The sequence below is a fragment of the Salarias fasciatus genome, chromosome 12 (genome assembly GCF_902148845.1).
Source record: "Salarias fasciatus chromosome 12, fSalaFa1.1, whole genome shotgun sequence".
NCBI classification, from domain to species: domain Eukaryota; kingdom Metazoa; phylum Chordata; class Actinopteri; order Blenniiformes; family Blenniidae; genus Salarias; species Salarias fasciatus.
This window is the reverse complement of record NC_043756.1, coordinates 23,362,881-23,386,542: the sequence shown is the minus strand read 5'-3', so window position 1 is coordinate 23,386,542 and position 23,662 is coordinate 23,362,881. Positions and strand designations below refer to the sequence as shown.

General features: G+C 42.9%; 2 protein-coding genes across 4 annotated transcripts in view; both read left to right on the top strand.

Moving 5' to 3' along the window:
* LOC115397667 (neurogenic locus notch homolog protein 1) overlaps positions 1-8,576 on the top strand; it is a 43,227-nt gene extending 34,651 nt beyond the window's left edge. Inside the window, 7 exon segments of the mRNA XM_075410446.1 lie at positions 1,883-2,096; positions 2,415-2,505; positions 2,735-2,900; positions 4,097-4,395; positions 5,379-5,526; positions 5,649-5,746; positions 5,844-8,576. Of these exon segments, the coding sequence (XP_075266561.1) occupies positions 1,883-2,096; positions 2,415-2,505; positions 2,735-2,900; positions 4,097-4,395; positions 5,379-5,526; positions 5,649-5,746; positions 5,844-7,211 (2,384 nt within the window). The 3' untranslated portion in view covers positions 7,212-8,576.
* Positions 8,577-9,666: 1,090 nt separating this feature from the next.
* Positions 9,667-18,231, top strand: ubac1 (UBA domain containing 1). Of its 3 annotated transcripts, none has more exons than XR_003932577.1 (11): positions 9,667-10,109; positions 12,021-12,141; positions 12,228-12,301; positions 12,395-12,502; positions 12,584-12,686; positions 13,723-13,831; positions 13,949-14,339; positions 14,833-14,919; positions 15,281-15,419; positions 15,837-16,007; positions 16,053-18,231. XR_003932577.1 is itself a non-coding variant. In XM_030105222.1 (11 exons), the coding sequence occupies exons 2-11, from the start codon at positions 11,527-11,529 to the stop codon at positions 15,950-15,952; spliced, it is 1,281 nt and encodes a 426-aa protein (XP_029961082.1). In that variant the 5' UTR covers positions 9,984-10,109; positions 11,486-11,526; the 3' UTR covers positions 15,953-18,231. The 3 variants fall into 3 exon arrangements, 2 of the variants coding, with proteins under 2 accessions (XP_029961081.1, XP_029961082.1); XM_030105222.1 differs by adding an exon at positions 11,486-11,559 and having other exon boundaries at positions 9,984-10,109; positions 15,837-18,231; XM_030105221.1 differs by having other exon boundaries at positions 15,837-18,231.
* Positions 18,232-23,662: the final 5,431 nt, after the last annotated feature.

Here is a 23,662-nt window from a genome sequence, read left to right as displayed (position 1 = left end):
CTGAGGATGATTGGCCACTGCAGTCTCTGCATTCACTAACAACAGGGAAGTTTTTCTGACTTTATTCAGTTCAGTGTAAAAACTCATAACAGAGGTTTCTAACTCTGCCAAGCACAACAGGATTTCTCAAAGTTAATAAAGAAAAGAAATACTGCACCCTTTACTGCTTTAGAATAATAAATACCGTGAAGGTATGGCTTTTTTTCATTATTGAGGACTTATTTATGAAAGGAAAGTTATTTTTTGTTATTCCTGAATTGCAGGAATAACAAATGAATGCTGTTCATTGGCTGCTGCAGTTTGCTTTTTCTGCAGTAGTTAATGTGTTGTAGTGGATTGAGGACAAATGAGACATGTGATTGACTCACTCCACCATCTTGTGGTACAAAGTGGTACTGCATAACCCTGACAAGATGGACGTTGTTTTTTTTATCTTCCCAACATCAGGAGATTTACACCCTGCATGGACGTATCTTTACATTATGCTGATTGTTTTTGGTTATTTTGTTGCATCTTTTGAGATTAGCTGGCTTCATTAGAAATTAAGTTGAGCATATTTACATTTTTATTCACATTTTTATTTCGTCTTTTTAATGGCATTTTTCTCTTGAAAGCAACGCAGCATTGATCCTTTCTCGATCTGTCTTGGAGGGTTGCACAGTTGTAACAATTTCCAGGAGTCTTGCAATTGATTCTCTTTCGAGTGCACGGCGATGTTTGCCTGGAGTGGAAGGACAAATACAGCAAAAAAAAATAAATAAAATGAAAATAAAAATAAGCAGCTCGGTGGTCTGCATAATTACATTGATGAGTTGTGTTGTAAAAAGAATGTGATTAAAGATAGGAGGGCAAAACATGAAAATCCAGTGGCCTGATCCTCCAAGGCCTCGTTGTGCTCTCCTCTCATGCACGTTCGGATGAGACACGTGCGCTTCCACGCTCGCGCCCAAAGTATCCGCCGCGGTCTGCGGTCGAGTCCTAACCCTGGCGCTCTTTGATTGTGTATTTGTTATGCAGCGGTGAACAAATGCAGTTGTGAATCTCATAGCCTAAACAATCAATCCTCTCCTCGGTGTGTAAATCCAGCGCCTTCAGGCTTCAGAACGGTTAATTGCTGTAAATCAACACATCCAGCGGCCCCCCCCCATAGCACAGCGGCACTGCTGCCTCGCATATACATCCACCAATACCACACTAGCACACACACACACTCACACACACACACACACACACACACACACGCTTCATCCCACAGTGTGAGGGGCTGCTGCAACCTTCACCTCGCTGAATGTAATACCAGGACTTAATGTATCTCTGAGGGTTTAGGTTGGGGGAGTTTATCATTTCAAAATCGTTAGTGGAAAAAAAGAGAAGGGGAAAAATTGATCGGGAGTGTGCTAGAAGTTGGGAGTCTTTGTTATCTCGAAAATCCTAATAAATCCTTCGTCTTTACAGCTTAAAGCGCATGCAGTAATTTGAAGTTCATTAATCCCCCTCCTTTTTTTCTCTTAAAGAAGAAATGGTAAAGTTGTCTCTTGGTACCCTGGGTTGAAAAGGGAGAGAGGAGGTGGTGATGTTCTTTTTTTCCCCCCCATTTTTTTTTTTTTTTTTTTATCACGCCCCATCCCCTTTTTTTTCCTTTTTTGATGAAAAGTGGTTAGCAATTCTGATTATTACTGAATAGATAGTGGAAGCTAGCTTCCCGAACGTGGGGCTCGTCAGTCGGTGTCTGGCGGCGGGCGCGGGTTGTGGTGCGTGTCTCGGAGCGGGAACCGCGGGGCGGAGACGTGCCGGACCAGCTCTGCTTCCCACGCTCCGGCTGATCCCGGGCACCCCGGTCTGTGGCGTCCCGCCGTGACCATGTCGTCCCTTTCCCCGCCAGGCGACGTGGACCCCCAGCCCCAGAAGGAGCTCTACCCCATCTACCTGGTGCTGGCCGGCGTCGGGGTGCTGGCCTTCCTCGGCGTGGGGATGGTGGCCGCCCGGAAGCGCCGCCACGAGCACGGGCGCCTGTGGCTCCCCGAGGGCTTCAAGACCTCAGACACCAACAAGAAGAAGAGACGGGAGCCCGTCGGAGAGGATTCGGTGGGATTAAAGTAAGTTGCTGTTTATTCCCCGGTTGGCGCTGGTTGTCGTGGGGTAACCGTTTCTCGGTGGGTCAGGTGACGGGGGTCGTTTTGAGAACTGTCCGTCAGTCAGATTTAGGGAACGGGGGCGTTGGGGTGAATCATTAATGGTAATGATATCACAGGTTTAGGTGTGCATTAATTGACTTGTTGGGGCGAAGGGGTGGGGTGAGACGTGAATCAATGCTTTTGTTTTTCGGCATCTCTGCGCCATTGATGTGGAGGGGTCCGGGTGAGACGGAGGCAGCGGAGCGCCGGGATTTTCATGGGTTTTCTGTTTCATCTCAGGCCACTGAAAAACACCTCCGACATTTCCCTCATGGATGACACCCAGAATGACTGGGGAGAGGACGAACCTTCGGATGCAAAACGTTTCAGGGTGAGAAGACTGAAAATATCACTTCCTCTTTTAAACATTTGGAATTTTTGGAAATTAAAGATTTCATTTCATTTTTTGTTCTATGCCAACTTCATATTTCTTTGCAATTTTTCAAGTTATTTGTTTCACCTTCAGTTTCACCAAATGGATTTGAGATTTTCTTTATTTTTTTGCCAACGTTTTCTTGCATGTCGTCTTGGTGTCTGATCTCTTGCTGTTTCTGCCTCAGCAGTTTGATGAGCAGGCGATTCTGGAGGTGGACGACCAGACGGACCACCGCCAGTGGACACAGCAGCACTTAGACGCCGCCGATCTCCGCATCCCCTCCATCGCCCCCACACCCCCTCAGGGCGAAATCGAGAACGACTGCATGGACGTTAATGTCCGGGGACCAGGTGGGTGGCTGGAAAACACACGATTTCAAATTAAAGCCTCATGTATTCGTCAACTGAAACCTAATTTTAGTTGTTGCTGAAAATGATCAAGTAGAAGTGAATTTAATAAAGCAGGAAACTTGTGCTGCAAATGACAGAAGAAAGAAAAAATTTATTTCTTTGACTTTTTTTTTTTTTTTTTTTTGCCTTTCTCTTCATTTGATTAGTGCAATATTTTTTACTATCAGTTAGAAAGACTCAAGCGAATTGACGCCTGTGACAAATTTTGGCATTTGTAAAATATGCTGACGAGTAAGATTGAAAAATATTTTTAGAAGAGCCACATTGCAAAAACCAAAACTGTGTTCAGGCAGGAGTTACACAAGTGTGTGTGTCTGTGCGTTAGTGTGCCTGAGCATGATTCTGGGTTGATTCATGTCTTTCCTAAGTGAACTTTTCACAATTACAGTGTGTATGGGCGTGTGTGTGCGTGCGCCTGTGTGTGTAGGAGTAGCTAAAACCCCATATCCTGAGGGTAAAGGATCTTCTTCAAAGCAGCTGGCTGGAAGCCAGGCGCCTGGGGGAAAACACTGATTCCTGATCAGATTAATCATTTGACCAGTAATGGGCCGCCCTGTTTTCCTCTCTCTCTTCTCTTCAGCGTTACAAAAACCGACGAAGCCGTCGAATGCAAACAACCCAATTTTGTAGTAAATGCTAAATTCCCTGAAGAGAAGCTATGAAAAATCAAAGTAACAGATTTAACAACTTGAGAGCACACTTCTTCTTTTTTCTTTTCTTTTTTTTTTTTTTATCCCCTGTCGTGGATCGATGCACTTGAATCGACCAAATCTGTGAGATCTGGGGCTTGCTATCCTTTTGAAGAGGAGAAAAACCTATCCAAGTCGACGGACTGAGCTGCCTCTCACAGTTAGATATTAAAGCTTGGTTTTTGCAGCAGTCTAGCTTTAGCGAGCCCTGGCCTCTATCCCCTCAGCTCCGCTTTCCCTGTGAAGCCTCTCCTGTGCCGGGGCCTTGATCAGAATCCATTATCGGAAAGAGAGAGCGGAGACGATTCAACTCAAGCAAACGCGTCCAATCCACATTCGATTTGTTTGTTGCTTTGTTGTAATGTGCTTTGAAGTGCCGCCTCCTCCTGCCGTGTGCTGACCATGCAGATGATTCCTCATCATTACCTTCCTCTCCTCCCCGTGCAGACGGATTCACGCCCCTCATGATCGCGTCGTGCAGCGGAGGAGGCTTAGAGACGGGCAACAGCGAGGAGGAGGAGGACGCCTCCGCCAACGTGATCAATGACTTCATCTACCAAGGCGCTAACCTCCACAACCAGACCGACCGCACGGGCGAGACCGCTCTTCACCTGGCCGCGCGCTACGCCCGCTCCGACGCCGCCAAGCGCCTGCTGGAGGCCAGCGCCGACGCCAACATCCAGGACAACATGGGCAGGACGCCTCTGCACGCCGCCGTGGCGGCTGACGCCCAGGGAGTCTTCCAGGTGAGATCACTGAAGAATCAGGGCTAAAACAATCCAGTGGTTACAGGTTATGCTTATTTTCCCAGTTTGCAGACGTTTTTTTTCTGAAACATTTTCTCCTGAATTAATGATTATAAAAGACCGTGTTTAAAACTCATGTTACTTTTATTTGGAACTTTTTTCAATGTAAATTTAATGGAGAAAAAGTGTAAACTAGCCTGTTATATATTATAGTTGAATGCTCTCAAATTCCTGAGGAAACCTGACTTCATCCAGAATTTGCTGCTGAGCATGACTGAATGCATTTCATGTAAAAACCTTTACACACTCCACGTGTGCTGAGCTACCAGAAAAATACAAACATTTATCAGGTCTTCAGTGATGAAAAATTATAAAAAAAAATGTTTAGGAATACAAATGGATTGAATCAGCCTTCTTAAAATTGCCAGCACAGATAATCCTCTTCTAATTTTTCCTCCATGAAGCCATTAATAAAAGTGCAGGAGTTGCTCCTTAACTGGGCTTTAGCATGATTTGTTTTTCACCTGCATATTTTTCACTCGAGTTCATAGTTTGGTGTCCATGCATCTTGAGGATGTAGAAATAGTTTAATTATTGACTGTCACAAAATTAAAATCCCAGTTTTGTTGATATTATACAGAGCAAACAATACATATCCTATATTTCAGGGAATATTCAAATTCAGGGTCACATCAAGGTGAATCTGATTCCAGCTGAGTATGGACACAATCTCAGACACACACAATCACTGAATGCTGTGATATTGAAATTATTTTCTTATCAAACTGTGGATTGAACTGGGGATTTTCTTGTTGTGAAGCAATAGTGTGAAATGGTACAACCTGCAGTGTCATTTGTTCAAGTTAAATAGAAGTCTTTGTATCGTTTCACAGAATAAAATGAAGAGATGTCCGACTCTTCAATGTATCCAAAGAACAACTCTGCAAAAAACTCAATATTTATGAATCTGTGTTTTTCTGCAGATTCTCATCAGGAACAGAGCCACAGATCTGGATGCCCGCATGCATGATGGCACAACCCCCCTGATCTTGGCTGCCAGGCTGGCGGTGGAGGGCATGGTGGAGGAGCTCATCAACTGTCACGCCGATGTCAACGCCATTGATGACTTTGGTAAAGCCTCACTGAAATGCTGCAAAAGCTTTGCAATTAAATGTTGCTTGTATTTGAATCCTGGAGTTGCTGATATGTATCAGTGGAGAACTTTAGTTGAGTGACCCTGTTAATGTCTGCAGGTAAATCGGCGCTTCACTGGGCTGCTGCGGTGAACAACGTGGAGGCTGCTATTGTGCTGCTGAAGAATGGTGCCAATAAGGACATGCAAAATAACAAGGTACAGAAAGATCTTTGCATGTGCACTGTGTAATAGCATTTCTGTGGATCTGTGGTTATTTTTATTTTAACACACGCCTCTCTTGTTTTGCCTGTAGGAGGAGACGCCTCTGTTCCTGGCTGCAAGAGAAGGAAGCTATGAGACTGCCAAGGTCTTACTGGACCACTTCGCTAACAGAGAAATTACTGACCACATGGACCGGCTTCCCAGAGACATCGCGCAGGAGAGAATGCACCACGACATTGTGCGGCTGATGGACGAGTACAACCTGGTACGGAGTCCCCCCATGCACGGAGGATCGCTCAGTACCACTCTGTCACCCCCTCTCTGCTCGCCCAACGGCTTTCTGGGCAGCATGAAGCAGCCTCAGCCCCAGGGTCAGGGGAAGAAGGCCCGCAAGCCCAGCGCCAAGGGGATCAACTGCAAAGATATCAAAGACCTGAAGGTGAAGAAGAAGAACTCCCAGGACGGGAAGCCCGGCAGCCTCCTGGACAGCTCAGCCGTTCTGTCGCCCGTCGACTCTTTGGAATCCCCGCACGGCTACGTCTCTGACGTGGCCTCTCCACCCATGATGACCTCGCCCTTCCAGCAGTCTCCGTCTGTCTCCCTGAACCACCTGCAGGGCATGTCTGACCCGCACATGGCTGTAAACCACATCGTGATGCCCAACAAGCAGGAGCTGGCCCGAATGCAGTTCGACCCGCTGCCTCCCCGCCTCACTCACCTGCCCGTGTCCGGTTCAGGAGGCCAGGGCGCCATGAACGGCCAGTGCGACTGGCTGTCCCGGATGCATGGCAGCATGGGCCAGTCGGGTCAGTTCAACCCGCTCAGAGGGGCTCCCGGAGGCCAGGGAGGCCTGCACCAGGGAGGCCAGCACGGCATGATGGCCACTGCGCTCCACTCGGGCCACCCGGGGACAAACCTGTCCCAGATGATGACCTACCAGGGGATGCCGGGCGCCAGGCTGGCTCCACAGTCCCACATGCTGCAGCAGCAGGCTCAGCAGATACAGCAGATACAGAACCTCCAGCAGCTTCAGCAGCAGCAGCAGCAGAGCATCCAGCTCCAGCATCAGAACTCAAACACCACCAACAGCCAGAACTTCATCAGCGGGGAGCTGAGTTCCCCCGAGCTGCAGCAGGGCTCCGGCACCTCCAGCATCCCCATCCACACCATCCTGCCACAGGAGACTCAGATCCTGCCCTCCTCCATAAACCAGTCGATGCCCAGCACCCAGTTCCTCACCCCGCCCTCACAGCACAGCTATTCCGGCCCCATGGACAACACCCCCAACCACCAGGTCCAGGTGCCCGATCACCCCTTTCTGACTCCCTCGCCCGGCTCCCCTGACCAGTGGTCCAGCTCATCCCCTCACTCCAACATGTCCGACTGGTCGGAGGGGATTTCCAGTCCACCGACGAGCATGCAGTCTCAGATCGGACACATACCGGAACAGTTCAAATAATATGGAAAAAAAGAAAAAAAGCTTGTATCTTTGCATTCAGATGAGCTGCTGTATATTTTTTTATTGAGAAAAAGGCACTCTTTGTGAAAAATCTAAAAAGCAAAAAGGGTAAGCTGTAAACAAGATTGAATAGGAACTTTTATAAGCTTTTATACTAACAGCAGCATCTGTGTTTCATCCACTTTTTTTTTTAATTTATTAATGTCTTATTTATACCCATTGCCTGCTTACTGAAATTGGAGGGTTTGTGGCGTTGAGTTCCAATCAGAACAGAGAAAAAAAACCTTTAGTAAACTTTACTTTTAGTTCTTCCTTTCAGCACACACTGGGTATTTATTTTCTTAAGGACTTTTAGTCTTTGTCTTTTTTATATGATTTCAGTCTTTGTTTATATATATATATTTTTTGTATAATCTTGTTTATATTGAACATTGTGACTGAGGGGCATTTTATAGAGCACATTCTGAGTTCCAGTGTTTGTTTTCATTCATGTTTCCAGCCCCCCTAAAGTGGTTACACCCTTTATTTTCATGTACATTTCAGCAGTATGTTGTGCCTCTAAATTTGATTGCATTCGTGTGTCGGGGAATTGGTGGAGATGCGATTTGTTGTACAGTATATGGCCATCTTGGAGATTGGCAGTAAAGGCAGGCATGACTTTCTTGTGGGTCCTGTCGCGTTGGAGAAACTGGCCCGTTGGCCACAGAGTTATATTGTTGTCCAGAGGGGCAAGGAAACTTGATTTTTTTTCCCTCTCCCTCCAAATAGTTTGAGCCTATGGCTGTGTTCTTCTTTTTGTAAATATGATCCATTTTCTTTTTGTAAGCAAGATTTTGTTTAAGAAATCTTACGTCCCGAGCATGTTCCTGGGAGGCCTCTCACCAGTCAACCGCCTCGCAAATGTAAAACAGAATGAATATATATTTTGTATCTTATTGTCCCTTATGCATAGATAAATTTGAACTATATACAAATAGATACAATATATTGTTAGGTAACATGTTTCTCATAAAAATGAAAAAAATAAATATTGAGGTTTTATAAATTCATATTTATTTACGGTTCTGCAGCACTCGTAAAATCCACTGAGGCAGATGTTTTTGTTACACTTTGGTAAGAAGAAAAGTTCTCAGCCATGTTCATGTTAACGTTTTGTGAGACAAAACTCAGTATCGTTTTGGAAGTCATATCATTTGAAACAAAAGAATATTAGGTTGTAGTGAAATTGTGATTTCATGCATCATCTTTTCTTCCTCTTATGAAGTTAAAATTTGCAAGAAATGTATTTTCCTCACTTGTTTTCAGTCTGTAAAAAAGTGTTTGTTGTTATAAAATAAAGGGCACATTTGTGTCTTGAGTTCATGAGGACTGTCTTTTTTAATTGTTTGAGGTCATTATATCTAGACTAACTTTAACATGCTGTGTACATACAATAGAATAGACTTAATACAACAGAATAGACATAATTATATTTATGAACAATACTTCATGTTTTCTTTAATAGAAATAGTATGAGTGGTATAGTATTCCTGTGGATTTACTGGTTGAAGTCTGAAGACTCATCTCCGATGGATGGTTTGTTTGAAAATAGTGTGATTTCCCTTACTATGGCTCCATCTTGTGGTGCAATTAATAAATCCATCCATCTTTCCATCCAGTGATTCCTGCTGTGTTGGCCCTGAAGGTGGGCTGCGATAGGTCAATGACAATAAAAAAGTAAAAGAAAAATTACAATATCTCAATAAGTTTCTAAAACGTTTTCAATATCCAATTTGAAATGAATCTGTTAGATAGATATAGATACTATATAGACATAGACATAGTATGGAGATAAAAATAAAGATAATATATAGATAGATAGACAGAGACCTGAAACTTTTCCTCGCAAATAAATGAGAAACAGACTGGACCGTCAAACAACTAAATACTGGACCGTACTCTCAACATCCCAGCTGTGATGAACAGTGAAAACAGCAGAATCTTTTCACTGAAAGATGTGCAAGTTAGTTTTTGTGCATTTGTGAATAACCATCTTATTGTTGTTAGGCCATGTTGAATTGATCTGATCTGGAATGAATGTTTGAGATAAATTCAGTGGATTCAGTCTCATGTTTTGATCAGGTTATGGAAATTGTGGTTCGCTGGGAGTCTGGGACCCAGAGGACTATATGATTTTCAATTTTCATTTTGAATCTATCTAGCTATCTATCATCTATCAGTTAAAGTCAGGATTTCCAATTTAAAAAAATAAAGAAACCTTTCTTTTAAGCGAAAATATATTAATTTATTGAGTCCTTTCAAAATATTTTATCAGATGCATATTTTTGAAGATTTATCTTGTTTTATATTCACCATAATGTGACCTTCATTTAAAAAAAAGTATTAAAAAACTAAACTACACCTCCCACAATGCATCGGGAGTGGCACAGTAAAAGTTCAAAGTTCAAACATTACAGTAAAAATAGGGTATTCGCTGGTTGCTGCACTGTGCTAACCGGGAGGAAAATAAACACTTGGGCGGGCAGGGAGCGCGCTGCTCGGTCACCACCGCCCCACCATCCGACCGAGGGACCCGAGAATGGCTCTTAGCTAATCGGCGGCCGCTTCTGCTCTGTTGTCGGGGGACTTAAAAGCGACGGCTAGCTGGGTGCTAACATTAGCACGTAGCCACTGCTGCTAAGCTAACGTCACCGGACCGGTACCACTGGACCGGTACCACCGGACCGGTACTGCGCTGTCTTTACTGTCAGGACCGCAGCAATGTTCGTGCAGGAGGAGAAGATATTTGCCGGAAAGGTGCTGAAGATACACATCTGCACCATGGACGGCACGGAGTGGCTGGAGGAGGTCACGGAAGACACGACAGTGGAGAAACTGAAGGAGAGGTGTTTAAAACATGTAGGTTCTGGGTTTTGTTTGTGTTTCCCTTCGTGCTTTTTTTTTTTTTTTCTACCGTCGCTCCCCTGCCGTGCCCTGTGCGTAAACTGTCAGTGTCAGTGTCACTGGTTTTGTATTTATAGTAACTGGGTAGAGTTTGCTATTTATAATTTAGCAGGTTGGCTGCCCCTCTCCCTGCTAAGCTAGCTGCCCCTTTCTGCTCCCAGAGGCTGCGTGTCGGGGAGGCACGCTGCTTTTCAGCCTTTCTATTCTTATACAGCTTCTCCCGGCTCTCCTTCTATGGCCTATAGCATAACTCAGCTCGCGATGCAATGTTTGTTTCTCCTGACAGTGCAGAATGTACTTGAAATGAATACTTCTCCTCAAAGCAGCCTTCACAGTCTGAAACATCCATCCAGAAAATGAACCAGACATTGCAGTCAGTAGTTGATCGCTCAGGAAATTCCATAAGTCATCTTAATGTTTGTCCTCTTCTGTGAATAAGTATTTTGATTGTTCTCTGCTGGGGGTATCATCGAATAGAATACTGCTAAAATAGGGCTAAAAAATTTTTTTGTCACGGGTCAGGGCATCTAAACCTGTTCACACATGATCAACCTTTCTGTCTATTTAAAAGTCATTTTGTAACAATTGAAATACAAATCAGTTCCCAATACTTCTCAAGGAAATGAAGGAAAGATGTCAATGCAAAGCATGAAACAGAATAAATAAAGTAACTACATAAGTATACTCAATTAATGGAAAGCTTGAATCGTGTTTTAAAGCCTGAGACACGTTGTTTTAGGTCAGAAAGGTTATTTGATGTTAAAACATTTTAAAACCGTCAAACATTCTGTAACTGTCATTTTTAAAATATCAAACGTTCTATAGCTGTCATGCATTCTAAAACGATCAAACATAAAACTGTCATACATAAAGCTGTCACGTTATAAAACTGACACAGTTCAAAAGTGTCAAACATTCTAAAACTCTCACACATTTTAAACTATGTACTTTAGGGACATAGTTTTATGGCATTATAAATGTGTATGTTTGAGATATTTCATATAAATTACGCTTGTGAAAACTTTTCTCTGTCTTTCTCAAGTTAAATGAAATTATGTGTATTTATAAGAGCATGTAGTTTCAGTCAAGGGGTTAAAAACCGTAAGAACATTGTCATAATGACAATATTTGGATTTACTCATGCAGTTATTGATTTCACTCTTGTACAGAGCTAGAGCTTTGTTTGTGACTTATATTCAGATGTATACCGAACTTACATTTATATTCACCAGCAATTCAATGCAGGATCTGATTTTTAATCTGAAACAATCCTGATTTCTTTGTCTTTTACAAAACATTTTTGTCTGTGTTTTTACTGAGTGTTCTTGCAGTTAAGTTGTTCCAGTGGTGAAATAACGTGTCAGCCTTATAGATGTATAGAATTCAGCACAGCGAGCTTCTGAAGGTTGGTGTTCAAGTTTCACTGAGTGTTAAAGCCGAAGGGCATCCAGCTTAAAGTTGTGCTCAGTCAAACAAGCAGATCACATGGTTTGTTGTGCCCTTCTCAGAAATTAGCAAGCGAAAGACTATCATAATGTGTCCACTTTTAATCGTCGCTGTTGTAATTTATTAACGTTGATAACATCATTAGTGCTACAATCAAGTATCTGGCTTTAGAGTCATGTCGCCTGCCCCAGACTCTACATCCCTGCTGATTTCTGTTCAATGTTGCATCTGACCTCATTTAATTTGCAATAATCCTGTGTTGTTTCCTTGGTTTTGTCCTTATTTATTACTTTGTATCTGGTGGTCTGGAGTGCTGGGAGGGTACAGTTTTATATGAAACACTTTATTAAGACCTTGCATATTGTTTGTATGAAGTCCTTCTCAGAAAGTCTGACTGATATCTTGTGTTTTTCTCCGCAGTATGTACATGGAAGTGTAGAAGACCCCAAAACGCTTACGCACCATAAACTAATACATGCTGCTACAGAAAGAGTCCTCACCGACACCAAAACTGTTGCTGATGAAAATCTTAAAGATAAAGGTAGGAGACATTTTCTCTGACGAGTGTGGACATCATGACAGAGTTTGGAAGATGCCTGACTGGATCCTGTCTTCCATGCATTGCAGACGTATTGCTGCTCATAAAGAAAAGACCACCACCGACCGCCCCAAAGATGGCAGAGGTTAGCACAGATGAGAAAGTAAGTAATCGGCTTCTTATTTCAAAAAAATTCTAGACCCATATCTCCATTATTCGTTCTATTAAATCCACTCCTAATTATTGTTTGTTACAGAAGAAACAAGATAACAAAGCTCCAGACAAAGACGCCATCCTGAAAGCTACCGCCAGCCTGTCCACACGCCACACTGACCGCACCGTAACGCAGCACAACATCAGAGATGTGAGGATTTCACAAGTGATCCTTTAACTGAAGGGATGTATTTTAGTACACATCGGCAGTAACACTTTTCTGTTATCGCAGTTTCAGACGGAGCTTAGAAAGATCTTAGTTTCTCTCATCGAAGTGGCCCAGAAGCTTCTTGCCTTGAACCCCGATGCCGTCGAACTCTTTAAAAAGGCCAACGGTACAGTGAACTTTTTGTCTTTTCTTTTTTAAACTAGGGTTAGCAAACATAAAGCCCATGGGCCAAAACCAACACATGAAATGCTCCAATCCGGCCTGGTGAATCACCAAGAAAATTGCGAAAATTTCAAGGAAAACATTGATTTTATTTTTGTATGTGGCCCCTGTACTAAAATGTGTTTGACACCCCCTGTTTTCTACTGTGTATAAAAGTCTCTATTCATTAAGGTATTATTATTAATCAAACAGAGTTTACCTCCAAGATATAAGTGAAATAAAAAAGAATCGGATCTCAGACATTACAGAGACATTACTGTATACCAGTCCAGGCTTGCTGAGCTCTTGTAAAGGCATTGCAAGATTTCTAGGCAAGTTTTTCCTGAAGCATTCAGGCATGAGGAAATCATGCTGATAAAATACAGGTGTTTCAGACAAGGTCAAGTCCAGGACCTTTTGGCTGTGAGATAGCAGTGCTAACCACGGGGCCACCTATCAAACTGATAAGAGTGCATTTTAAAGAACTCATGAGGAAAAAAGCTTTATTTTCTAGTTTGTTTATTTGATTTCTTTAGGCTGTCTCTTCAGATGTCTCTCAATCAACTAGTGAAGTTGTTACTCAGGTCTTTCACACCCAGTTCTCTCCTTCTCACTTCCTGTTAAACTGTCACATTGTTGATGACTCATTCACCATTTAAAAGGAATGTATGAAGCGTCGATGTCTCCTCTGCATCAACAGCAGTGAGTGTTTCACATGTGGCTCAGGCTTTACAGCTCATTTCACTACTGAAACAATCAAACTAGGAACTGTGCCGGTGTTAAACATCTACATTTTTTCCACCGGGTCTTCAGAAAGCAAATCCAACAACTTGAAGAATGAGATAGTGGGCATCATTTAGATTGCTTGTTCAGTATTTCTCAGGGAAATACACCGCTGCTGCTGCAAAGTGATCCTGATAATTATTGATTCAGTCATCACGGTGCACTACACCCACTTGATTTTCATTCATTCCGTCTCTTTGCGTTTGTGCATCTCGTAGCAATGTTGGATGAAGACGAGGAGGATCGGGTGGATGAGACGGCACTTCAGCAGCTCACTGAGATGGGGTTCCCCGAGAGCAGAGCCATCAAAGCTCTTAGATTAAACCAGTAAGGCACAGTTTGCTTTTCTATTCAGGAAGTTCCTCGTCACTTAAATTGTGAAAAAGCTGAATTTGTGTTGTTGTCCCAGATGACTGACAGCACCTTTCTTGATCTTCTCCATAGCATGTCAGTGACGCAGGCCATGGAGTGGCTTATCGAGCATGTAGACGACCCCTCTATAGACACGCCTCTACCAGGACAGGACTCCTCTGGTGCTGCAGGAGCCACGGCTGCCGCAGCTGCTGCCCCCACGCCGAGCACCTCTGCCTCTGCCTCAGCCTCCGCTTCAGCTTCAGCCTCCGCTTCAGCTTCAGCCTCCGCTTCAGCTTCAGCCTCCGCTTCAGCTTCAGCCTCCGCCTCTGCCTCCGCCTCCGCCTCAGCTTCAGCCTCGGGTCCGAACCTCCTCCGAAGCCTCTCCAGCCAGTCGAGCTCAGAAGAGAGCAGCAGGCAGGATGAACTCACAGAGATCTTCAAACGCATCCGGAGGAAACGGGAGTTCAGACCAGATTCAAGGGTGGGTGATATTGCCTTTTAAAACTCATCTCACATCTACCACATTGGTCTGTTGTGTTTCAGGCATAATTCTTAGTATTTCTTGGCACGTTGCTCTTTGTTTTGTAGGAGGAGGCTGTTTTATTTATTTATTTATTTTTTTATTCTCTGTCCCAGATTGCCGCCAGGCTCCATTTATATATCTGAACTCTTCTCTGCTTTCATTAAAAGGTGTTTCTATCTCTCGGATTGTGCTTACAGTCTACTCAGTTTCCTGATCTGTACATAAATAACCGCTCCCCATCATCTCCACAAATAGAAAAGTGATTAAAACATCATCCTTCAACGCAGCACCTTTCGCTGTGGTTAGTTTGTTCTGGTTGTCGAACCTGTTACCAGCTGCTGCTTCTTTACAAAAGGAGTAACTTCCCTGCCCAAGATTGAAGCTGAATTCCACACGAGCGGTTTGTTTAATCGGAGTAGGACTAAATATTTAGTGCTTTGTCTGTCGGTAGGCTGTCATCGCGTTGATGGAGATGGGCTTCGATGAGAAGGAGGTGATTGACGCGCTGAGAGTGAATAACAACCAACAAGACGCTGCAGTGAGTACACAGTGTTATCACAAGAAGAGACATTACTGGAAAGAAATTACATCAATCTGCATTCACAGCCCTGAGTTTTATTCTCTATTCTGTATTCTCTTCCTATTTAATAAATGTTGTGCCATCTGTTTCTAATGATCACTACTGAACTTGACCTTTCACAGTCCAGCTAGGGTCCCATTAAGAGCTTGATTACTTTATTAGGGCTCTTGTTATAAATGTGTTTTTCAACCTTTTTTTAACTGGAAAGCTTAACTGGAACTGACTGTGTCTCCTGACCTGTATAAGGAGGTAAATTATTCAGGAGTTTCCAGAGAGCAAACCTGCCTTTTCTCACCGTGTTTTGCTCTTCTTCCCACAGTGTGAATGGCTGCTGGGAGACAGAAAACCCTCTCCAGAGGATCTGGATAAAGGCATCGACACCAACAGCCCCCTCTTCCAAGCCATCCTGGAGAATCCAGTGGTCCAGCTGGGTCTGACCAATCCCAAGACTCTGTTAGGTACAGTTCATCACACGCATATTGTGGCAAAGATTGAACTCTTTTGAATTTGCCAGTTTGATAAGATGAGTGAAAATGGAAACAGTAGTTAAATTATGTCTATGAGTTTGAGCAAAAACAAGAAGAGCGTATCTTAACGTTAATAAAATCTGCTGTCATGAAAACCTCACATTTCAGAGTGGAAGGCTCCCAATTTGACCACCTTCTCATGTGGTTTTCCCACTTGGAATGATAGATGTTTTTATTCTAAATCCTATTCAGTTACCTTTTAATTCTACTTATGTTTGAATAAAGATCAGTCCTTATTGTAGCAGGAGGAGACATGGATGTAGGAGAACCCAGCAGAAACTGCCACACATGTACCAGAGCAGAGAAAAAATAGAAAATCTCTCACCTGCCTGTTTTGCTTGTGTGCAGCTTTTGAAGACATGCTGGAGAACCCGCTGAACAGCACCCAGTGGATGAACGACCCGGAGACCGGCCCCGTCATGCTCCAAATATCCAGAATCTTCCAGACTCTCAATCGCACATAGAGCCTCCTGGTGATCCCACCTACCCCGTGTGACTGTGGCAGCTTGTGTGTGTGTGTGTGTGTGTGAGAGAGAGAGACTGGATGATCATAATGGGACGTTCAGTGTGTGTGTTTCTGAATGTGGCAGAGGCACAAGTATTGTTTTTGCCTTGTAAAGACAAAGCCAGATGAGTCAAAGTATGAAGATGTTAAACATATAAACTATTTATACCAGTATAGTGAACACACTTATACAAAAAAAAATACAAAGGTTAACATGAACATTATTATTACAGTAATAATATAAAGTAAAGATTTAGTATGTTGTTTTTACATTTTAATGAACAATTTATAGGTCTGACAGACATGATTTATTTTATATAATTTCTCCATGTGCAAAAACGACATCAGACATTGGTTTAATGTTTACACTTCAAAGAGAAACAGTTTTTGTATGTTTTGCAATATTTAAATATCACTTACAGTCCCGTCTGTCTCTTCAGATAGTTTCCTCCGGCAGGCTTCATCCTGTTTTTGCTCCTCCCCTCTCCCGCACTCGTTTCCATCCAAGCGACTGCCTGAGGTCGAGAGGCCTGCGGTCAGAAACGAGCCCGTTGAAAACCGGCTCCCGGGCTCGTTAACGTCTGTGTCCATTCAGCCCCACAAGTCGACCGCCTCTCCATTCAAAATGGAGACGCTGCTCCGATCCTATTGGGTTTAAGCCTTTTGGCCTTCTCCAGGAAAGCTGTACACTAAAACTGTGTGTTTTCTTGTCAATGTGCTCTTGAATGTCATACTTTCTTGTCGCGCTCGTTTAGCACTTGTTCACCTCTGTGAAATCAGCTCACCAGCAGCACTGACGGAGTCAAACCAAGCGGTTTGTCCAGACTCTGACGGGGTTGTTCAGTGAAGCTGAGCCTAATCGAAAAAGGGGTTTGCCTTTTTTTTTTCTCTCTCTCTCTCTCTCTCTTTCTTTCTTTTTTTATAAACTTTAATTCGAATGATGAAGACACACACTCACACTTTGTGTCGCAAACTCATACACACACCAAGAAGTAACTGAGGCTGAGATTCAACCAGTGTGGAGGTTCTGGTTGATCCAGTTTCTTCTGAAACCCATCGGACATTTACGCTGTCAAACCAAACCAAAACGTCACTGTATAACCTGCCTTGTCATTAGATGTATCCAGTGGAAAAAAAAGAACATATTTTCTGTGCAATAGCAATGATTTCTGTTGATCTGTAAAGACATATATTTGATTTGAGTGTTAGAGACGTGTGAACTGCAATGGGTAGTGTGATATACAATATTAGCCTTTTGCATTGAGTACTTCAAGGTCTCAAAATAAAGTGGGCGGCGGCAGAGCTTTGCCCTTCCAAGGTGTAGCGAGAGTTCAGCAACAGTACGGAGGGCGGTGTGTTTTGCCAAGCTTTTGAGTGTTTTTATTCAATATTTAAAATGTGGTGTTGATGTGACTTTCTGCTCAGGGAGGCTGAGATTGTTTTTCTAGACCTGTCGCTATGGCAAACCTCTGCTCAACCCCCGATTAGTTTGGCATTTACAAAAACAAACTCAAGTGAAAATGGCTTTAACTAATCCGTCGAGAATTTTGCTTCTGAACAAGAGCACCACAAGACATGGTTTCGTAAATGCAATATTTGGAAATATTTAAATGTTTTTAGAGAGAAGTGTCTGTTTGAACTATGTATTATTACATTATTTATATCAAAGCCAAACTAGTGACTTGTTCTTATTTATAACATTTTTAGCAAACCTTGAAGCTAATCTACAAATGTGAAAAAAAAAAAAGAGACAAAACCCAGAATGACATGCTTCAAATGTTGTTTTTACAAACCATTTTAAAGATGTGCTTATGGACTGGTAGCTCACGGTGGGGAAGCGTCTCTGGAAGCCTCCCTGCACTGCTGTGGACGTCTGTCAGTGGTGACCGGCTGTCTCGTCACCTCCATGCTCTGCATTGGCTCGCCTACAAAAAACAAACATCTCTTCCCTCCTGAATTATTGCGAAACACTCAAGGGACACTTAAGGGAAATGGTCCACGGGAAACTCTGATGTCTTTCAGAGCAGTCAGCTGGAACAAGCAAAGTGAACTGTATTGCGCGGGGACGCTGAGGGGAGGGGTGTCGGCGACGTGGATTATTGTTTTCACACCGCTTTCCTGCAGGACTGTCCCAGATCAACAACCTATGCAATATACTCACAGCCTGTTCGTTCTAACAGCCTCATGGCTCCTGGCATCTGAATCACTATTGCATTAAAGTTATTTTTTGTGGCTGTATCCCATGGATTCTATGTGCAGAGTTTTTCTTTTAATTGTTTTTCACCTGAAGTTGTATCTCAGTGCAAAACGTGATCACATTTGTGTCATTTATCATGCAGAAGTGACTTGCCCATTCGTCTTTGATATCGCTTCACCTAATTCAGGGTTTCAGGACACTACCAGCAGATTATGGGAGAAGGCAGACACTCCCTGGACATGTTACCCATCTGTCACAGGGCAAACATACATTCACATCGACTTGTAGTTTTAAAGTCTCCAATTAACCTCAAATTCATGTTATTTCTGACTGTGAGAGGAGGTCTAGAGAAAACCCACAACTTCACAGGAAGAGGAAGAGAGCCGGACAGACGAAACACAACAAAACGAAAAGGAATGAAAACAGACAAGGACACCAATGTAGTGTAGAAACGAGTAGGTTTTATCGTAATAACATGAACAGAAATTATCAATAGCCTGAGTCAACTTAAAAAGTGCAATACATTTTATTCTTTATAATGTGTCGATTCAAGTGATCGGTGCCTGAGAAAATCAAAAAGACACTGAGTACTGAGGACAGTTTTATTTTTCATTTGTATAGAGAAGCTGGAATCACAGGTTGAATCACAGGTTATCAGAAGTCGGGGTATGTGTAACCACAAACTTATGTGGATCACATAATCCACTGCAAGGAGCAAATCCAGAAAGGAGCAGCGAAAGTTCATCGATAGGTAAGACACGGGTTACTGGAGAACTGTGGGCCACACATAGACATCTCCTTTGTTTATGGCCCATTTCCTTTCTTTATAATTTCCTCAAAATAATTTCACCATTACATTCGTGGCATATATTTGGAGTTATCACATGCAGGTATAGCAACAAAACGAAAAGTTGTTTTGCATTGGCCGGGAATCGAACCCGGGCCTCCCGCGCGGCCGCCGGGGATTCTTTAGCTAAACGGCCCTAAACCGTTCCCATTCATTCTCTATGGCAGTGCTAAACCGCTCCCTATGGTAGTGAACAATGGGGAAGAGGGTGCAGTTACACGTTTGGCCACCGGAGTCGCTGTGGCCGCCGCCCCATTGATTCCAATGGGAACCGTCATCTGCATTCATTCCTGTCTGTGGCTTCAGCACGACAACAAGGTGAGCAACTTTATCCTCCTGGAGTTGACTGGACTTATAAATGTTCTGGTTATTTTTACTTCATAAAACGTATAAAATGCCAATTAAATCGTAACTTAAGGCTGAGCTTGTAGAAGTGTTTAAATCATTGTGTTTCGTCGTGATGGTCTGTTTAAAACTGTATTTATCAGCTGGCTAATAATACGTGATGTTTAATGTCTTGGTATACTGTTTTAGGTCGATTTATGTCACTGTTTATTTTTACACATCTTGAATTGAACTATTTTGTCCGTAATCAGTTCAAAACAGTCTTTATTGACTTAAATTGACATTAACGTTAGCTAACACAACGTAACTTTTTCAACATTTACGGAGCAATTCCCCAACAAATACAGCATTTTACTGACAGTGTTGTGTAAGTATGTCAACCTTTTTAACATCACTGGCTTCTTTGTTAATTACTTTTGGACTTAATTTACCACTACATGGGTAATAGTGTTTTATTGGTGGATATCTGGCTGTAAATGCTTCATTTATCCTCTTTGTTTATCATTAAGGCGGAATCATACTTGTCTACTACGTTTGTGAGTTGATTTATTGCAGTTTAATACACTATTAAGTTTTGTAGATATGCATATTTTTTCATTTCTCCTCTGTAATGGTGTTGTCTATGCATTAAATAAATCAGAAACGTATATTTTACTCATAAACTACGCTTTGTCCAAGTTTATTGGTTGTGTAACTAATGCAAAAAAGTAATAAATAAAGCTCTGTGGTTCTGAAGTCTTGTAATGGACCACAACTATGAGAACACATCATTCATGTATCATAGTCGTGAAATATGAATATAATTTCCCACAGGATATTTACATGAGCTAAAGATTGAATGCCTTTGAATGGTTTGGAATGAATTTGAGTTAATTTCTTTTTATCTGTCTCTGCAGCAAAATGAAGAAGAGTGTTTTTTTTCCTGGCCGAGTCCGTGTGACTTTCCCTGGTGGATTCCTGCAACAGGATCCTTCTGATGAGGCCAGAAGAATCAAGGAGACTCCATCCATGAAGGACCGGAGTGCTGCTGTGAAGGAGGAGCTGGTCAGACAGAGGGAGAGAGGAGCAGAGGCTCCTGGGAGAGGAGCTGCTGCAGTTTGGGAGCTACAAGGGAAAGTCCTTCCGCTGGCTCCTGGAGAATGATGTGGGTTACACTTTGTCCCTCATCAAGAGTCAGCAGAGAGAGGAGGCTGCTGGAGTTGTGATGACTGAGGGGCCGAGCAAAGACAGCCTGATGTCCTTCCGTCGCTACGCCCTCAGCTTTCAGGAGATCAATGATCTCCTCCAGTATGAGGCACAAAAACCAGCTGTGCAGCTCCTGCTGCTGAGGATGACCAGCTGGTTGGGTTTGGTGCCCGAGCCAGCAGGACCTGGAGGGAGGTCTGGGACAGCAGGGAGGACGGCTATGCAGCCTTCATTCTGAAGAGGAAGTGTGCTCCCGGAACCAAGATGCACAAACTGCAGCAAAACCTCCAAAAGAGACAGAAGCTCTCCTCTGGCCCTGCCTCCTCCTCTTCTCCTCTTCCAACTCCTGTCTCTCCCTCTGTCTCCCTCTCTCCCCCCTCTGTCTCTCCCTCTGTCTCCCTCTCTCTCCCCTCTGTCTCCTCCTCTGTCTCTCCCTCTGTCTCCCTCTCTCTCCCCTCTGTCTCTCCCCTCTCTGCCCTCCCCACCTCTGTCTCCATCACTGCTTCAGCTGAACCTGTGGGTGAGTAAACATTCAGAAGTTTAAAATTGATTGCATTTTGCTACACAACAGCATTTTACTCTCTTTTAATGTTACTAAAAGAGCAGTCTTGTGTTTTTACTTTTTCTTATGTGCAGAAATGGATGAAGATGATGAGCTGGAGAGGTCAATGCTCAGCATCTCCACTGAGCTTTTTGAAATCTGTAAGGACCCATCAGACCCACCTAAGTGCACGGTTTTGTGTAGGTTGTAATAAGTACATATTTGATTTATCTTGCAGATTCCTCTGCTCCTGCTCCAGTCGCCCAGCGGCAGCAGCCCTCAGGTTCACAGAGACATTCAGTGTGGACTATTTTGGGACATGTTCTGGTCCTGTGCATGAGTTCAAACGTTCATGACCACGTTCCGGTCACTTTATGCTTGGTTCCTTTCATGGCTGTTCTACCAAAAGTCCAAGTGACTATGAATTGATACATTCTGCATTGAGGGTAAGCTATATTTTTATTAAGCATGCTTGTGAAGTTGAATGAGGTGGTGAGTGGTGGTTTCAACTTAACATTTGATGTGAGTGCTTCCTCTGCTCAAACATTTATTGTTATTCTGATTACAAACTAACACTCGATAAGTTCAGTCCTCTCAAAACAAAATTTAACAAGTCAAACAGATGAGCAGAAGAGGTTAAGGTTGAATGTTGTGTGAATTGGACTAACATTTGTGTAAATACTGTAAATGACAATGTATCAATAATATGAAGTAACTGAGTCTTCCTCTCTACAGCTGCTCAATCTGCGGCCAGAGATTCTGCTCAGGCCTCCTCTGCTGCCCTGGAATCAGGAGACGGTACAAATAAAGCACTCTACAAAAGCTCAGTGCATACTTTACATTCACAAAGTCCAGATTTACAGTGAAATACTAACATCTCTCCTCTCTCCTCAGCTGTGGCTCCTCTGCAGACCCCTGTCCCTCTTCCACCGGAGCTGAAGTTTCTCCTTCCAGACTCCAGAGACTCCTCTGCTCCAGGTCTGATTGTAGAACACATTTGTTCTTAAATCCTACAACACACTTTCTATATTCTATGTGTTTATTCTTTGTTTCAGAAACTCTCTCCACCCCTGGTGCTCCTCCTGCAGCCCATTCATCCCACAGCAGAGCTTCTGAGGGATGAGACCCCCCGAGGTGTGAAATGTTCTTACAGATGCAGCTCATTAAACTACAGGGGTCAGAAAGAGACATCAGACACTTCAGAAATCAAATGCTTTCCTCATTTAGAGGGTTACGGTTACCGACAGACACCTGGTGGACTGATCCTTCACCTCTGTCCTGCTCTGCACTAAACCCTGGTCCTGCAGTCCTCCAGCCCTGCACTGAAGCCCTGGTCCTGCAGTCCTGTCCTGCTCTGCACTGAAGCCCTGGAGGTGATCTGTGTGGCCTCCATATCCAGTCGACTCTGCAGAAGGATCCGTTTAAAATAAAGTGTGAAAAGAAAACATGGTATTCAAATAAAGATTACTATAAATTATAAAGTAAATAACATTATGATGATGATCATAATTATTATTAATATTCATATTATTATATATTATTACTATTGTTGTTGTGGTTGTTGTTGTTGCTGTCATTGTTGTTGCTGTTGTTTTTAATACATATCTCAATTGTCAGCGCCTTTATTTAAATTTTTAAAGTATGGACCACTCCACAAAGTCAGTAAATCCATCCATCCATCCATCCATCCAAAACACCAAAAAAGAATGTTACATTTCTAAACATATTTACTGCACATGTCAGCCCAGAACAGGTATTATTTTGTTCTGATTTGTTTGACACAGAGAGTCTTAAGTTAGCATTCTTGTTTTTGTTGTAAATATATGTTTTAAATGTAAATATTGTGTATATATTTATTAACATTATAAGCCAATGTTGAAACCTGTTGTACATATTGTAAAGTATTAAAATCACAGTACTGTAAAATAAACATTTGAAGTGATTTGGATTGACTTCTCAATTCTATAAATATATCATCAATATAATATTTAAATGTAAGTGTAATTCACGGGCCTGCCCCTGACTCGCGCACTTGCGGCATTAGAATGAATGGAAACAAATCCCTGCAATCTGATTGGCTGGAATGCCGGCGCCCCACGTGGCTGGCAGGCTCACTCTGATTGGCTGGCTGTCTGAGCCCACAACACACGACTGGCCCCCGCGTGGCAGGCGAGAATTCTACCACTGAACCACCAATGCTTACACAAAGCGTACTACGTCATTATTTTACAAGAAATACTATCATTATAGCTTCTTGACGAAAATTTCTTATTTCTATAACTGTGGATGTAAATATATGAATTTAAGCTGGTCTACGCTGAAATTAAAGAAAGATACAGTGACAGATTCATCGTTTTTTCTCTGTCTTGTGTGTAAGAGGAGAGGAGAGCCAGCGAGTAACATCTCTGTCAAACCACGACCCCTTGTGGCAAAATGAGGGAAATGCTGTAATTAAAAAATGTAAAAAAAAAAAAAAAAAAACATACACAAACGCCTGCTACTGACAATGAAGTTTGGCTGAATTATTGATATTTCAAGAAAAGCATTTCTATTT

Bases quoted from the DNA above. Each gene is read 5' to 3' on its own strand.
- ubac1 (XM_030105221.1), top strand. From the start codon at position 9,972: ATGTTCGTGCAGGAGGAGAAGATATTTGCCGGAAAGGTGCTGAAGATA. The intron at 10,110-12,020 runs GTAGGTTCTGGG...TTTTCTCCGCAG, and splicing joins AGGAGAGGTGTTTAAAACAT to TATGTACATGGAAGTGTAGA. The intron at 15,420-15,836 runs GTACAGTTCATC...GCTTGTGTGCAG, and splicing joins CAATCCCAAGACTCTGTTAG to CTTTTGAAGACATGCTGGAG.